The following is a 16,386-nucleotide window of genomic DNA, read 5'->3' as shown; positions in this document are numbered from 1 at the left end:
CACGTTTTGTACGCCCTAGAACATTCTGCAGTCTTATGGTGAATATGCTGATTTCAAAATGTAGATGGATACAGAGAAAGCTGAGGAGGAACCTCAGGAAAACAAACCAAGAGGCCCTGTTCCAGCCTGTCAGAGGGTCGTCGTGGCTACTCTAGAGTAACTCTGCCTGAGTCCAGTTTGTCTTCAAAGGAGTTTATTGTGCTATCTATTTACAGTGTAGAGACAGCTTAAAACATGACCTCTCATTCCGAATCAGAATACGGCAATGGCGTACGTCTGTTCCTACGCCAGCAAAGTAGTCTGGGCACCCCAAAACGCCGCCCCCTTGACCTACGTTGTGGTGCTCTCCTTATTTCTGGCGCCGGAAGGAGCGATGCCCTTTCAGTTTCCTCCCTCAGCGGTCGGTGCCCTGGCTCTGCAGTATCCCCAAGCATCTGCCTGCATCCCTCCGCCTCCAAGCTTTCCCATTGTTCCTCACTCTGATTTCTCTTCCCCTCTGAGTCTCTTCTTCCCCCTCTGGCTGCTTCAGAACCACTGCTGCTCTCTGTACTTGATGAGGTGGACGTTAGGATGATGGGGGCTGGCTCCCTGTAGGGAGTCACCCTTACAGGGACCTTTCCCCCTCTGTAACACCATCCTTCAGGGAATATAAGTTTGCCAAGGAGGTGAGAACCAAGAAAATGACTCAGTGGAGAGATGCAGGTGCCTGGCTGCATAGGCAGTCATTGCAGGGTGCTTTGCCCTGAGATACACACCTGGTACCGGTTTACCTTGGCATTTGCTTGTTTATTTCGCTAAAATTTGAAGGCCACTTGCTTGCAACAAAACTTCCAAGTGGTTTATAATATTACAATGATCAATAAAAACAGTTTGTAGTATATATATACTAAAAGCATTTAAAGATAATTGAAATTAACAGCAAAAGAGATTAAAACACCTCTACCAAGTAGGCCGAGAATGTTTCAAGCAGGTGCCAAAAAGAGGAAAGGGGAAGGCACCTGCCTGTTTTCAATCGGCAGGGAGTTCCAAAGTGTAGGTGCTGCAGCAGTAAAGTACGGATTCCTTAAAACTGCAGAATGAATATTTGCACCTGTAACAGTGCCAATTCTTCAGATCAAAGCAGTTGCACTGGCCTATACGGGTAAGGGCAATCTCACAAGTAAACTGATCCACAAATGTGAAGGGCTGTATATACGAAGAAGCAATAGTAGCAACTTGCTGCAGAAGACAGAATTGGAATTCAAGATAAGCTTAACAGATTGGAGAACTGGGCCCAAACTAATAGAATGAATTTCAGTAGGGACAAATGTAAGGTTCTGCCCTTAGGCAAGATAAAACCACCTGCACAAATACAAGAAGGGAGACACCTAGCTTGCCAGCAGCACATGTTAAAAGGATCTAGGGATCTTAGTAGAACACAAACTTAACATGAGTCAACACTGTGATGCAATGGCGAAAAAGAGAGAGAAAACCTTAGGCTATTCTTGTTGTTGTTGTTTAGTCGTTTAGTCGTGTCCGACTCTTTGTGACCCCATGGACCATAGCACGCCAGGCACTCCTGTCTTGCACTGCCTCCCGCAGTTTGGTCAAACTCATGTTCGTAGCTTCAAGAACTAGGCTATTCTAGGCTACATCAACAGAAGTATAGTGTCCTGATCAAGGGAAGTCATAGTAATGTCCTTTTCTGCCTTGGTCAGACCCCACCTAGAATACTGTGTCCAGTTGTGGGCACCACAATTTAAGAAGGATATTGATAAGCTGGAACAGGCGCAAAGGAGGGCAACCAAGATGATAAAAGGTCTGGAAACCAAGGCTTATGAGGAACAGTTGAAGTTGCTGGGTGTGCTTGGCCTGGATAAGAGGAGACTGAGAGGAGATGTGATAGCCATCTTCAAATATCTAAAGGGTTGTCACATGGAACATGGAGCAAGCCGTCTCGGATTCTGCACTCGTCATCTGATGCCCTTCTTCATGTGCCTCCTTCATGTGAGGTTCAGAGGGTGGCAACACGAGAACGGGCCTTCTCTGTAGTGGCTCCCCATCGGTGGAATGCTCTCCCAAGGGAGCTTCGCCTGGCCCCTTCATTATATATGTTTAGGTGCCAGACAAAAACATTCCTCTTCAGCCAGACCTTTGGCTAATTCATATTCTACAGGCTTTTAAATGTGTCTGTTGGAAGGGTGTGTGTGTTATTGTTGTGCTGTTTTGTTTTATTTATTCTTACATTTCCATCCTGTATTTTATTCTGTGAACTGCCCTGAGATCTTAGAATGAAGGCTGATATATAAATCTAATACAGTCATACCTCGGGTTACAGCTGCTTCAGCTTGCGTTTTTTCGGGTTGTGCTCCGTGCTGAACCTGGAAGTACCGGAATGGGTTACTTCCGGGTTTCAGCACGTGCGCATGCTCAGAAGCGCTAAATTGCGCTTTGCACATGCGCAGAAGCGCCGAATTGCAACCCGCGCATGCGCAGACGCGGGTTGCTCACGCTGCAGGTTGCAAATGTGCCTCCCGCATGGATCACGTTTGCAACCCGAATGTCCACTGTAAAACCAAACATAGGTTTTCTGCTTGAGACATACCTTAGGAAGACTCTTTCCACAAATGCTCATTCCTTCTCAGAATAAAAGAAACTGTTTTGTGTATAGAGATGTTTTATTTTTCACTATTGAAGGCTGTGGAGCTATGTAGTTACGGAAACACTTCCGCTTAATGGGGGATGTGTTTCATTGTGGATACAAAGGCAAAAGGTTTGGCCGATCATGCTTGGGCTTCCCTGGGCACGATTTTGATTCTGAAGCGGCTTCTGGGAATGGTTGCAGTGCTGGTTTCTCGCGAAGGCCTTTGCCGCACAAAGGCGGCCCCCTGTGGCCTCCCTGCTGACTGTCTGGGCCGCCAAAGAAGTCTGCCCCAGGAGCTTGGAGGACATTGTCTGGACTCGCAACTGGGACGTAGTAGACCGACCCGGCTTTGCTGCCGTGGAAAGGGTGGTGATCCCCGAAGGAATGGTGCTCTTCAGAGGATCCTCCTCCTCTTCTCCCAGCTGAGCTCATGCGACCCCTGTGGCGGCACCTGTGGTGGCTGCCATGCCTGCGAACCCGCTGATTTGGGGGAGACTTGGGACAATCGTCTGGGGCATCGGGAGGGGGAGGAGGATTGCAAAGAAGTGGTGGCCCTGGGGGAGGTGGGGGGAAGTTACCAGGCGGGAAATGCTGTGGGTGGCAAGGTCCTGGAGGAGGGGGAAAGTCAGGATATTCTTCAGAGGAATTGTGGTCACCTCTGGGCCCTGCATGATGGTGGTGCCCGTGATGCCCGTGGTGCCCGTGATGCCCATGCCTGCGATGCCCATGATGTTTGTGATGCCCACGGTGATGTCCAAAACTGTGATTGCGATGAGGACAAAAACGGATGGGGCGATGATGGTGACAAGGACCATGGTCGTCATGGTGGTGAGGGTGCCCATGCGGTGGGTGCCTGCATGGGTGCCCGCACCCATGGCAACCTTTTCCTGGATCCTGACGGTGGAAGGGTGAAAGGAGCACAGCCACCAGGTGTGCATGCAGGGACACATGAGAATGGGAAGCAAAAGGAGAAAAGAAAGAAGGAAGAGGAGTTAGCTTACAAACCTTTCACAATTTTCATTGCACCAGCAAATGCACCCAACTCCCCCTTTTCTTTTTGCCATGGAAGTATTTTGTCAGTCCTTGGACTTTGGGTAGCCTACTATCACGCTCGCCATGAAACAGCACCCTGCCATTTGTCCTCACCATGCCTGTAAACTATAGCTGTGCTCTTTACAAGCCCAACCATCCCTGGGTGTTGGCCGTGTTGACTACGGCTGATGGGAGTCCAAAAACGTCTGTTTGACAGTGGAAGAGATCCCTTTGAGAGGTTGCGGACACTCCTTCCTTGGAGGCTTTTAAGCAGACGTTGGGTGGCCATCTGCCATGGGTGCTTTAGTTAGATTCCTGCATTGCAGGGGGCTGGACCAGATGACCCATAGGGATCCCTTCCAACTCTAGAACTCTATGGTCCCATGAATGGCCACAGGTTAGGCACCACTGCCTTAAGCAGCGTGAGGTTTCCTTAGAATCTTCTCCTTCATTTGCCTTTTTTGGCCTCATTTATCTGTATCATCTGCACTTTTCACTGTGTCCTACACAGAGCTGCCAAGTCTCCCGTATTCCCCAGGAAACCCCCGTTTTTGAGCTGTTCCCAGCCGAAAAAACGGGGTTTTTTTTTGTTTCCCCCCGGTTTATTCTGGCGCGGCGGCCATTTTGGAACTGGGCGGAGCATACTCAGAAGCGACTTTTGATGCTGCTTTGCCCAGTTCCAAAATGGCTGCAGTGCGACTTCTGGTGCAGCGGCCATTTTGGTACAGGGCAGAGCAGCATCAAAAGTAGCTTCTGAGCATGCTCCGCCCAGTTCCAAAATGGCGGCAGCACTACTTCCGGCCTGCTACTTCCGGTCCAGTCCCTTATTTCTCAGGCCGGAACTTGGCAGCTATGGTCCTACAGCAAAAGGCATCCTTATCAGGAGGTCCGGTCTGCTTGCTATAGGCTGTGGTGTGATGGCACCTACCCTTATGAATTCTCTCCTGCTAGTTATTAGACACATGCAATCCTTTGGGTCTTTTTCTGTGCCTGTTGAAGACTTTCCTCTTCCCCTCCCTCCTGGGGATCTCTTCCCTCGCAAAGTTACTCCTGCTGTTGCTCATATTGCTTAGATCCCAGAAAACCTTCCCTTCCTGCAGAGAAGCTGGACATAAGCTTAGCCAATCAGGATTGGCGGTTTCCCTGCAATGATTGCAATGCAGAGTTGGATTTGATAGATACACTGCAATGTGTTTAACAAATGTGGTAGTTTACAGCTGAATGGCTCCGATATAGCAGTCTGTGTGCAAAGCTGTGGAGGAAAAACAGAAGCCACCAAGTGATGGAGCCAGGTAGTGCACACTTATGGCAAAAATCACCCCCCCCCCCAAACTCAGATATATTGCTGTGAAGGACCCTGATTTGCACGTTGGGTAGAGCTGCAACATTTGCTTAATTGTCACCCTTGTAATATATTAGCCAGCAAACCAGAGCTTATTGGGACATTTGTGGCGCTTTCCCAGCCACTCTCGATAAGGAAGACCTTGTGTCACGCTAAGGAAATGTGAAATTGGGGGTTCTGAGGCGCTGTAGAAGTCAGACCAGGAGGCTGAAATTGGCCACTTGCTCTCTTCCCCTGTGGAGTAAAGACTGAAGGGAGATGAACTTCTGCTGTGTTGGATCCTTGAAAAGAGATTTCCTAATTTTAAGCAATGCTGCAGTTCTTCTTAGCTCAAATCGCTATACTGTAAGTGGGTTGCATTTTCTTGCAATAAATCACTAGTATAGGGTTGCCATGTCTCAAAACGTGAAATTCTGGGCACAAAAGTTGCTGAATTTTTCCCCACAAAGTTGTTGAGCTTTGTTGAGTTTTTTTGTTTTGTTTTGCAAAATCTCCAATTAATGTGAGCCACATTAGCTGCTTGCACTTCCTATTCATTGAAACTCTAGAGACCAAAAGAAAGCACAGTATAGGAGTCTCTTTGGTGCTCTCTGCTGGGTGGAATAGTGCGTCCTGTGGCATGCTGACATCATTTGTGCAGGTGGCGGGCACTGGGCCCTCAACTACAGAGGCAAGGCGGCACACTTGTTTCTGTCAATGCTGCCTGCTTCTGTCCTTGCCTTAAACTTAAAGGCAGGTGGGAAGGCCACTCTCTTCAGCCATGGAGCAGGGGGCAGGGGAATCGACTTACTTGAATATCGTAGATTTCACAGGAGTCTATTTCAATCACACTGGGATCTTTTGCATCCGACTCCTTAACGGCTTTTATTCTGCAGAATCCTTTGCGCTGCGGAGAAGGAGGAAATGTCAACGTGACTCTGTGCCCTGTATTGGATGGTACTGCAGATTCTTTTGTGTGCCGCAGGCAGGACCTGAGCACCACAGCAACTCTCCCCCTTGGGGATCTCAGCCCATACTGGATTAGGACCCATACTGCCTCCAACAGTTATGGTAGCACAGAGCCACCATGGCTGGTAGCCATTGATAACAAACGGAGAGACCTAAGATTTGCTTCTAAAGGTGCAATCCTGTTATCCTTAAGAGAGCCATGGTCTAAACAGCCCTTGGCAAGGGGAGGGAGGTTAAAAAAAAAGTGTCAAGATGCATATATTTTGAAAGAAAATGCATTTTGAGATGTAGTTTGAGAGGAAACCATTTAAATACAGTGAGATGTTGCAATGTCCATCGGGCAATGGCTTTTCCCACCTGCCTTGCCCATCACCTCCAGCTCTAAGAGCCTTCAGAATGGAGTTGTTGCCACAGACATTGAGAGTTTGTGTCCTTTGATGAACAGAGTGGACAGAGTGTGAGTCATGGGTGTGTTTGTGAACTCAACAGTGCTTAGTTTGGTTTTGGTTGTTGGTTCGTTAATGTTGCTAGTATTGTTTTGTGCAGTGCTCTTTTTTCTAGAAAAAGAGGTGCCAGAATTCACCCTGAACGACTCCCTTGTTCTCTTAGAATGGCAATGGCGCCCACCTGAGAGGTGCCAGACCTGAGTTCTGGTGAGTTCTGGCTGGAAAAAAAGCCCTGGTTTTGTGGATTACGAGTGCTGTAATGCTTTGTGATTTCTTGTCATTGTGCAGTTTAGCTTATTTTTTAGTTGTTTTGTTAATAGTGTTTCATAGAAGGTTGTTCTACTTAAGATTTGTAATTGTTTTACTGATGATTTGTTTGTTATTCTGCATGATTTATGCTGTAATGGGAGGCTTTTAATGTTTAATCAATTATTTTATTTTATTTTTCTGTTGGAAGCCGCCCAGAGTGGCTGGGGAAACCCAGCCAGATGAGCGGGGTATAAATAATAAATTACAGTATTATTATTATTATTATTATTATTATTATTATTATTAGAAACCTCTCCCCTTTCCTCTCAAGATTTAGCTTCTAGGCTTAGCTAACCCACAGCCTGTCGAACTGTGGCTGGTGGGAGTTGTAGTCCCAAACACCCAAAAAGTGCCACACTGCAGAGGTTATGCTAGATTCTTTGCTTACCGCAGTTCTGTCAGGGAGAAATTCACACGCCGAGATATTCCTTGCAAGACTGGCTCTCGGGCACGAGGTTTCTTTGATGGTAAACTCAACAATGTACATGGTACGACTAGCCACCTGCAGGGGAAAGGCCAGGCAAGAGCCCCAGAGCATAAATAAGCACAGCCATTTGAAATGCCAAGGCCCGCCTTTGCTCTTTGCGTTGGGCCCCTGGTAGCTACACGGCAAATTTAAACCAGCTGAATTTCATTCATTCATTCATTCATTCATTCACAAAAATTATATATCACATGATTGTAAAAACAACAACAACAACCCCAAATCACTACCCCTCTAAAAAGTATACAAAAATATAAATTAAATCATTAAAATCATTGATTAAAAACAGCCAGAAGCAGGTATTTAAAAATATTCAAAATATGATTAAAAGATTAAAACATAAAACAAAACACTTGTAACTTCTTTGAGTCGGGATAGGCTTCCCTAAACAAAAGTGACTGTGCATTTATGGTGTCTTTGTTGTTGGCATCTGACGATGGAGTGTGCCTCCGGGGGTGGAGTCAAACTGCTGCAGAATCACAGCGCCTTCTGTGGCTGCAGAGACCTGTAACTTGGAATGGTTGCCTCCTGTGTTTCAATGCATTTTAGCAGCACTGAAACGATCTCTCCAGGCCACAAGCCTGGGCAGTGTGTTATGGAGGTCTTGGGCTGCCCAAACAAGAAGACCCCTCTCTCGGATTCACTGATGTGGTCCAAAGGAAAGCAGAGCAAGACATTTGGCACCAGCTTGGCCACAGGAGTTGCCAGAAGGGGGCGTACAAGGCGCCATCCAACCGTCTTAGGGACTCTACTCCAGATTTGTGTAGAGTTTACTCCTTGTGATCTTTCCTCCTCCCGAAGATGTCCTGCAAGGTATGGATTTTTCCTTGGGCTTACTCCCAAAGCCTGCCAGATGTCAATAGGCACCGAGTTCCAGACTGCAGGTGCCACCACACTAAAGAAATCCATTTCTTTTGCCTGCGGAACAAGCATTATGTGGCACCTTTGTAACAGCGCCAGTTGTGCACTGTCGAATTAACTGAATAGACATGGTTTCCCCCAGTGAACTCAGGGGAATGTACTTGCCAAGCATTGTGGGCCTTTGGCGCCATCCTAATAGTACCCAGAAGAGCACATGGCCTCTTTCCTAGCAAAAAAATGGGAGATGGGGAAAGCTTCACCTGTAACCAGCAATTTAAGTTCCTGGGCAGACTGATACATACCGCACTGAAAACCTTTTCTATTTCCTCCACCTTGTAATAGTTCGTCTGGTTGCTGTCCTGATTGTATTGCTCCAAGACCAAGTTGGCATACTTCATGTGCTCTTCAGCAGCTTCTATGACTGTTACCTTCACTGGGCAATCCTTGCACTCGTATAATTCGGGTGGAACTGAGAAAAGCGAGCAGTTATCAGCATTGCATTATTGTTGCCTGGGATTATAATTAACACGCGGGGTGAAGTCATTGATTGAGAGCACGTCCGATGTCCCAGTGCCGTCCTTTAATCCCTGACTGCCCTCTCCCTGTATCTGCCTCCGTATCAAATCCCGATTCTCTTCAGCAGTGAATTCCCTCTCTTCAGGTGAATTACCTGCCTGTGTTTTTAAAAATACTGCATTTATACCTTTTAAAGTGAAGACGGTGCTTTTTTAAAATTAAAGCTGGAAAATGGTCCTGAAAAGTAGGTTTCTGACATCACAAATCCCTACCCAATCACCAAAGTCTGCTGCCAGCATCTGCTGAAAAGTGTGTGTGTGGAAGGTTTCTACTGGGATCAGCTTGGGAGAAAAGATAATTCATACGATGACAATTAAGGGCTGTGGTTCAGTGGCAGACCATCTGGATTTCATAGAAAAGGCCCAGGTTCAATCCCTGCTAATAATAAAAATAATAAAAAATTATTATTAATAATAATTTATCATTTATACTCCACCCATCTGACTGGGTTTCCCCAGCCACTCTGGGCGGCTCCCAACAAAATATTAAGAACAGGATAAAACATCAAACATTAGAAACTTCCCTAACAGGGCTGCCTTCTAAAAGTCAGATAGTTATTTATTTCCTAGACATCTGATGGGAGAGCGTTCCACAGGGCTGGCACCACTCCCGAGAAGGCCCTCTGCCTGGTTCCCTGTAACCTCGCTTCTTGCGGTGAGGGAGCCGCCAGAAGGAACTCGGAGCTGGACCTCAGTGTCTGGGCTGACCGATGGGGGTGGAGACGCTCCTTCAAGTATACTGGGCCAAGGCCGCTTAGGGCTTTAAGGGTCAGCACCAACACTTTGAATTGTGCTCGGAAACGTACTGGGAGACGATGTAGGTCTTTCAGGACCAGTGTTATGTGGTCTTGGCGGCCACTCCCAGTCACCAGTCTAGCTGCCGCATTCTGGATTAGTTGTAGTTTCCGGGTCACCTTCAGAGGTAGCTAGCATCTCTAGGTAAGGCTAGAGGGCCACTGTGGGTCCTTTTAGACTAAACCACCTGCTTGGAGGTGGTTGGAGGATGGATTGCGGCTAACAGATTGAGGTTGAATCCTGACAAGACAGAAGTACTGTTCGTGGGGGACAGGAGGCGGGCAGGTGTGGAGGATTCCCTGGTTCTGAATGGGGTAACTGTGCCCCTGAAAGACCAGGTGCGCAGCCTGGGAGTCACAGCTGTCCATGGAGGCGCAGGTCAATTCTGTGTCCAGGGCAGCTGTCTATCAGCTCCATCTGGTACGCAGGCTGAGACCCTACCTGCCTGCAGACTGTCTAGCCAGAGTGGTGCATGCTCTAGTTATCTCCCGCTTGGACTACTGCAATGCGCTCTACGTGGGGCTACCTTTGAAGGTGAATCAGAAACTACAACTAATCCAGAATGCGGCAGCTAGACTGGTGACTGGGAGCGGCTGCCGAGACCACATAACACCGGTCTTGAATGATCTACATTGGCTCCCAGTACGTTTCCAATCACAATTCAAAGTGTTGGTGCTGACCTTTAAAGCCCTAAATGGCCTTGGTCCAGTATACCTGAAGGAGCGTCTCCACCTCCATCATTCTGCCCGGAGACTGAGGTCCAGCACCGAGAGCCTTCTGGCGGTTCCCTCGTTGCGAGAAGCCAAGTTGCAGGGAACTAGGCAGAGGGCCTTCTTGGTGGTGGCGCCTGCCCTCTGGAACGCCCTCCCAACAGATGTCAAAAAGGAAAACAACTACCAGACTTTTAGAAGACATCTGAAGGCAGCCCTGTTCAGGGAGGCTTTTAATGTTTAATAGATTGTTGTGTTTTATTCTTCTGTTGGAAGCCGCCCAGAGTGGCTGGGGAGACCCGGCCAGATGGGCGGGGTATAAATAATAAATTATTATTATTATTATTATTATTATTATTATTATTATTATTATTATTATTTTGTGTTTCTGGAATGTTGTGCACAAAGGGTAAGACTGACACCTAGTGTCCCCCCCCCCGACAGCCACCCACCCCTGGCACCCATGCACCCCTTAGGAGGTTTCCCACAGGAAACGGACTTAAAAAGGTTTCCCAGCCCTGATATTCTGAGCAAGATGGACCCAATGACTTCTTATAAGGCAGCTTCCCCTGTAATGCTGTGAGTGAGCTATCAGATTGCAGTGACCCATCTTTTTGTCTGTATCCTGCCTGAACTCACAGACACTTCATTTAGAAGCTATGAATACCTGGGCTCAGAGTGCAGTTGTATCTATGCAGTTTCTCTTCCTCAAGGAACCGGTTTATTTGCACAACAGCTTTACATCGCCCAAAGTCCTGGAGAAGGCAAAAAACAGACATCTATCGGAAGCTCTAAAACGAACACCCATCATTTCCAAAAGCAACAAGAGAAGTGTGCTGCCCTGCTCTGACGGTTACTGTAGTTTTCTTAAGCTGACTGTACACATTAGCGACTTAAAACGCTGGAAGGCTGTTTCCGCTGCTGCAAATCAAGTCACATTTTTACCTTTTTGTACACATCAACGACGGGGCTTGGAATGTCTCCACCTGAGACGCATCACCTGATCTGTGTCCCTGCACCTGCAACCCCCCCCCCGCAAACTCCTGTTGCATGAAGCTGTCCTCTGCGCATGCTCAGTCATTTGCGCATGCGCAGCGGCTGTCTCAAATGTGCACATCTCAGCTTAGCCGTGGCATACGTTTTCAAGCTGGATGGAAGCCGGTTTGAGGGGAAATGAACCAAGCAGTAGCATTTCTCAAGGGCCCACAGGATGCCTAGAGATTGTGGCTAATGACATGCATGCTCAGCTTCAAATGCCAGCAGTGGGAGTGTGCCAGAGCTGCAGTACACATCCTTAGTCACAAAAACATTGAAATCCATAGAGCAGGCATAGGCAAACTTGGCCCTCCAGATGTTTGGGGACTATAATTCCCATCATCCCTGACCACTGGTCCTGTTAGCTAGGGATCATGGGAATTGTAGTCCCAAAACATCTGGAGGGCCACAGAGTATTGGCAGTATCTGTGAGTCTGCCAGAAGGAATCAAGATGCTGTTACTTACTGTATAGCTGTAGAACGGCCTGTTTTCACAAGATGACCAGTTTTTCCGAGATAATACAGAACATTCTGTTTCCAGCACATCCAGAGTTAAGTACATGATGGAATCATTTTCCTGAAAGGCAAGGAAATGCAACAAATTCAACTGCATTTCTGCAGAAGATATTTTAGCAGTATCCAGCATTTACCATCCACCGCACCCCCAATTCTGTGCAATCCAACAGGTTTTTATTTAGTAATTCCCCCTGCGATTGGTGTGGCCTAGTTGTTAGTGTTGGACTTGGACCTTGGAGGCCAGAATTCAAATGCTGCAGCTATGAAGCTCACCTTGGCCAGTCGTCCTCTCTCTCAGCCTAATCTGCCTTGCTACTTGCTGTGGGAATTAAATGAAGGTGGGATGTCACCTTGAGCTCCTTGGCAGAAATGCGGGATATATATGCAGTAATAAATTAGGGAATTGTGCTTTTCTCAGCAGGCAGGCACCTTTACAGCATGCCTTGAGTTGGTGGCAAGGGAAAAAATAGGTATAAAAGGAGACTTCCCTGGATTCCAGGATCCAGGTTTAGGGCAAGTAATCTTTGGTGAGAGAACTGCAGCAGAGATTTAAAACAGCAAAATATGCAGCAAATTAAAGCGTGGAAGTATAGGTTGTTAGCCTTTTAAGTATAGGTTGTTAGCGCTTGTGAGTTCCTTCTAAAGTTTCCCTCTTCTCCTAGCATATAAAAAGACTACATGTTGGGTAAGTTGTTTTTTTTGCACAGGCAGTAAAACTTAGCTGTTACAAAGTGGTTAAAGTCCCCAAATTATTTGTATATAGTACCATAACTATAATGGCTTATGAGAGTCATGTAGTTTGAGCTTGGAGCAACCAGCTCAGTCCTCTTTACAAGCTGATCTTCTCAGGTAGACTGGAGGGGAACAAAGGCTTGATTACCTAGTCCATCCCAAACAGCGCTAAACCTGGCAGGACAGCTTTTTCTATGATATTAACCTCTTCATGCATGAATTAGATTTAAGCATGTTGGTTATATGAGGTGAGTTATCCCACCAACCCGCACTCCGGCAAATATAACAATTGCACACACAATTAATGAACCGCCCAGAGCCCCATCTTGACTCATTCCCAAAATGGTTTCTTGGTAGTGGCTTGGTCAGAATGTCAGCTATCATTGATTTGACATTTCTCCAATTCGCCTCACATGTATAGAGGTATTTCACACCAATGTGTTCTTGCATGAAACGTCTCGCTTTGAGACAATTTCAGACAGCTTCGGTTGTCCTCCTTGCAGCCTGCTAGCTAGGGAGGATGGGAGTTGTAGCCCAAAAAAAACCCCAAGTTTGGGAAACCCTGGTGTAGACAATGGGCCAGAGGACTCTGTATACGGCAACTCCCTGTGTTCCTAAGAGAAAAGTCAGCAAAGGAGCCAGTCAGAGCTGTAGTACTTACCACGTTTTGTATGTGAGCATCGGCAACACGCAAGAGGGTGAAAATATAGCCATCCTTGCGGTGCTTATTGATCAAGTCGAGGGCCAACCCAGCATCCTTTTCTATTCCTGCATCATTGCAGTCTGCAGAAACCACGGCGGCTTGTTTTTCGCCATTAGAGCCAAGCAGCACCGCCATAAGTACAGCAGCTGCCAGAAGCTCCATTTTGGCTGTGCTAGAAACTGGCCTCCTCAACTCACCCCTTCTCTGCTCTCTCTTCAGAGTTTACATTTGAAGTGTCCTTCCAGAGGTGTGCGCACACGCAGGTGGATGCTTAAAGGCGCACTGTTTTATACCGACACCTGCAAAGCTAAAGCAGTTGCCTTGATCCACAGTCAAGGGGGCAAACAGAAAATGAATCATTAATGGTGCGACAGGAAGCCAAACAGAACGACATTCAAGTTAGCCAAAGTAGCCATGTGTGAAGGAACAAAGGTATGTGGGCTTTGGCTGAAATAAAAAGTCCGCAAATAGGGAGGCAGCTGTTTCTGCACAGATGGGATGGTCCCATGAAGAGAATGCATTTTATCTATTGTATTTACTTAGAATCATAGAGTCTTAGAGTTAGAAGGGACCCCTAAGGGTCATCTTCTAGTGGAAACCCCTGCAATGCAGGAATCTCAACTAAACAATCCATGCAAGAAAGAAAGATGGCCATCCAACCTCTGCCAAGAAAGCAGAGTCCACCCCCTCCTGAGGGACTCTTGTTCCACTGTCCACCAGCTCTTACTGCCAGAAAGCTCTTCCTGACATTTAGTTGGACTCTCCTTTCTTGTAACCGGAAGCCATTGGTTGGGTCCTACCCTCCAGGGCAGGGGAAAACAAGCATGCTCCTTGTGACAGCCCTTGTGATGTTTGAAGATGCCCTCTTCCTTGTGACAGCCCTTGAGATGTTTGAAGATGGCCATCATAACTTCAGGATTTATAAACTACTCTACATTCAAGGGATACCCAAGAGGTGTGCAGAAATGGAAGAACTGGGGGAAGGCGGAGGTTAGCCTAGAGAAGGCATAGGCAAACTCGGCCTTCCAGATGGTTTGGGACTACAACTCCCATCACCCTTAGCTAACAGGACCAGTGGTCAGGGATGATGGGAATTGTAGTCTCAAAACATCTGGAGGGCCGAGTTTGCCCTATGCCTGGCCTAGAGAGCATCTTTGGGCTTTATGTACATAAGATTTTGCAGAAAGGGAGGCTGCTAAAGTGGTTGTATCTGCCGCTTTCTGAAGTTAATGGCTCCAATCAAGTCGGTTAAGTATCTCTTTGTAAGACTAAGGAGCACAGGTGACTGGAATTGCCATAGAAATGGCTAGCTGGGGATGCGTCAAATCTAGAAGGGGGACAAAAGGGAGCACAGCTTTCCCCTCTTTTGTGGTTGGAGATTATGTTATCACTGAGTATAAGGGAACATCAGGCAGCCACTAAAACATTTTTGTTAAGGCAACCTTATCCAGACACACAGATGTTGACATATTTTAATCTTTGTTACGATTACTTGTGTTTTTTTTAAAGTAACAAAGATTTCATTTCCCCCTAAACTTCCTTACTTTTTTAAAACAACAACAACAACAACAACAACAACACATATTTTTACTGATAATTGTACTATTTCTTGTAAGCTCATTACAGGTTCTAATCCCATCAAGTGGGATATATATTTTGCTAAGTAATAAATCAAATCAAAGAAACAACGGAAATAGCCAGACTTGCATGGAGCTGGGATGAGTTTGACTTGCTCTTTGTGCTGAATCTAAAACTGGCTTTTTGAGAGCCCCTAGAAACCTAACAGGGGAACAAGATCTATTGGAATGTTACTGCTATAATCCTTCCCATCTCATGAATCTCATATATTCATATATTTGTGGGAGGAGTGGGGGTTATTGTTTTGTTTTTGTTCTTGTTTTTATTATGCATTTTGTGTTTTTGTCTTGTATTCCTTTGCTGTGAACCAATCCGAGATCTTCAGGTGGAAGGCAGTATACAGATTTCATAAATATAATAACCATCTATCACAAAGACGCCGCCATCTTCAGTGACCTTCATTCTAAGGAAGCCATGCCTGAGCCGTGGACTGGCATTTCTGAGTCTCTCGCTGCTTGGAAATTGGGGTGTGCATAACAGAGGCCTTTGGGGGCAGTTGCCTATTGGGCAATCCAGCGCTGCAACAGGCTCACATGTCCAGCGACTGAATTCCTTCCCAGCTTTGCGAAAGGTTCAGTGCTCACACAGCCTGGCTCTCGGTTATCTTGTTTTCTTTGAACCTTTGTATATTGAATTTGGCACCTGTGTCATTTAAAAGAAAACTTACTTGCATACAGTCATACCTCGGTTTAAGTACGCCTCGGTTTGAGTATGCTTCAGTTTAAGTACTCTGCGGACCTGTCTGGAACGGATTAATCCACTTTCCATTACTTTCAATGGGAAAGTTCGCTTCAGGTTAAGTACGGACTTCCGGAACCAATTATATTCATACCTCGGGTTAAGTGCGCTTCAGGTTGAGTACTCCGCAGACCCGTCTGGAACAGATTAATCCACTTTCCATTACTTTCAGTGGGAAAGTTTGCTTCAGGTTAAGTACGCTTCAGGTTAAGTACAGACTTCCGGAACCAATTGTGTTTGTAAACCGAGGTACCACTGTATTAGATTCACATGAGAGAAAAGCAGAAGCAGATTTTGTTGCCAAATCACAGACATGATCTTGGCTCTTTTGTATTTGGACCTTGTCACTCTCAGGTTGTGTGCACATGCACACGCGCACACACAGAGAGAGCCTATGAAAAGGATGCCCATTATTTTACAGGGTGGCCTCCATTGCTCATTCAAGGAAGTGAGCTGTTCGCAAGTGCCTGCTGGTGCTTCAGTCAAGGAGCAGGGTTCATGTGGTACCAACCCTGCCTGCCATCTTTAAATTGCAGAGGGGCTTGATCCATTGGTCAGATACTAGTCAAAGAAAACCATGAAGGGTGTTACCCTGGAGAAAGCAAAACCTGCTTGGCATCTGTCTGTCTCGGGAGACAATGGAGAAGTGCTTCATTGTCAAACTGTTGGAAGGTTGCAGCATCTGCTGTAGCCTTAGATATGGGAGAGACATGTTTTGTTGCAGCTGGGGCAGATGAAGATGTGCTGCTGCAGATGCAACATGGTGTTTCTTCTCTCTGCGCTCCTCCCAGCGACCATTCCTCCTCTGGTCACTGCTGTCAGGAGTATGGGCAGGAGTCAGGCTCTTGGGCCTGTAGTGCTTTGCAGGACTGGGGCCTGCCTCAGCTTGTGCTGGAGAA

At 46.7% G+C, this 16,386-nt stretch overlaps 1 protein-coding gene across 1 annotated transcript; it reads right to left on the bottom strand.

The window, feature by feature from the left end:
• Positions 1 to 2,622: 2,622 nt before the first annotated feature.
• HRG (histidine rich glycoprotein) lies at positions 2,623 to 13,410 on the bottom strand. Its single transcript, XM_035133924.2, has 7 exons — positions 13,070 to 13,410; positions 11,627 to 11,737; positions 10,793 to 10,880; positions 8,348 to 8,514; positions 7,089 to 7,202; positions 5,788 to 5,883; positions 2,623 to 3,517 (listed from the first exon to the last, which is right to left on the bottom strand). The coding sequence occupies exons 1-7, from the start codon at positions 13,271 to 13,273 to the stop codon at positions 2,729 to 2,731; spliced, it is 1,569 nt and encodes a 522-aa protein (XP_034989815.2). The 5' UTR covers positions 13,274 to 13,410; the 3' UTR covers positions 2,623 to 2,728.
• Between the last annotated feature and the right edge of the window lie 2,976 nt (positions 13,411 to 16,386).

This window comes from Zootoca vivipara, chromosome 5 (genome assembly GCF_963506605.1).
Source record: "Zootoca vivipara chromosome 5, rZooViv1.1, whole genome shotgun sequence".
NCBI lineage: Eukaryota > Metazoa > Chordata > Lepidosauria > Squamata > Lacertidae > Zootoca > Zootoca vivipara.
Note: the sequence above shows the minus strand (reverse complement) of the source record. Positions and strands in the feature narration are given on the sequence as shown.

Excerpts from the sequence above, each read along its gene's own strand:
- HRG (XM_035133924.2), bottom strand. The coding sequence starts at position 13,273 with ATGGAGCTTCTGGCAGCTGCTGTACTTATGGCGGTGCTGCTTGGCTCT. Across the intron at positions 11,738-13,069 it reads ATGCTCACATACAAAACGTG|GAAAATGATTCCATCATGTA; the intron begins GTAAGTACTACA and ends CTTGCCTTTCAG. Across the intron at positions 5,884-7,088 it reads TTCTCCCTGACAGAACTGCG|CGCAAAGGATTCTGCAGAAT; the intron begins GTAAGCAAAGAA and ends CCTTCTCCGCAG.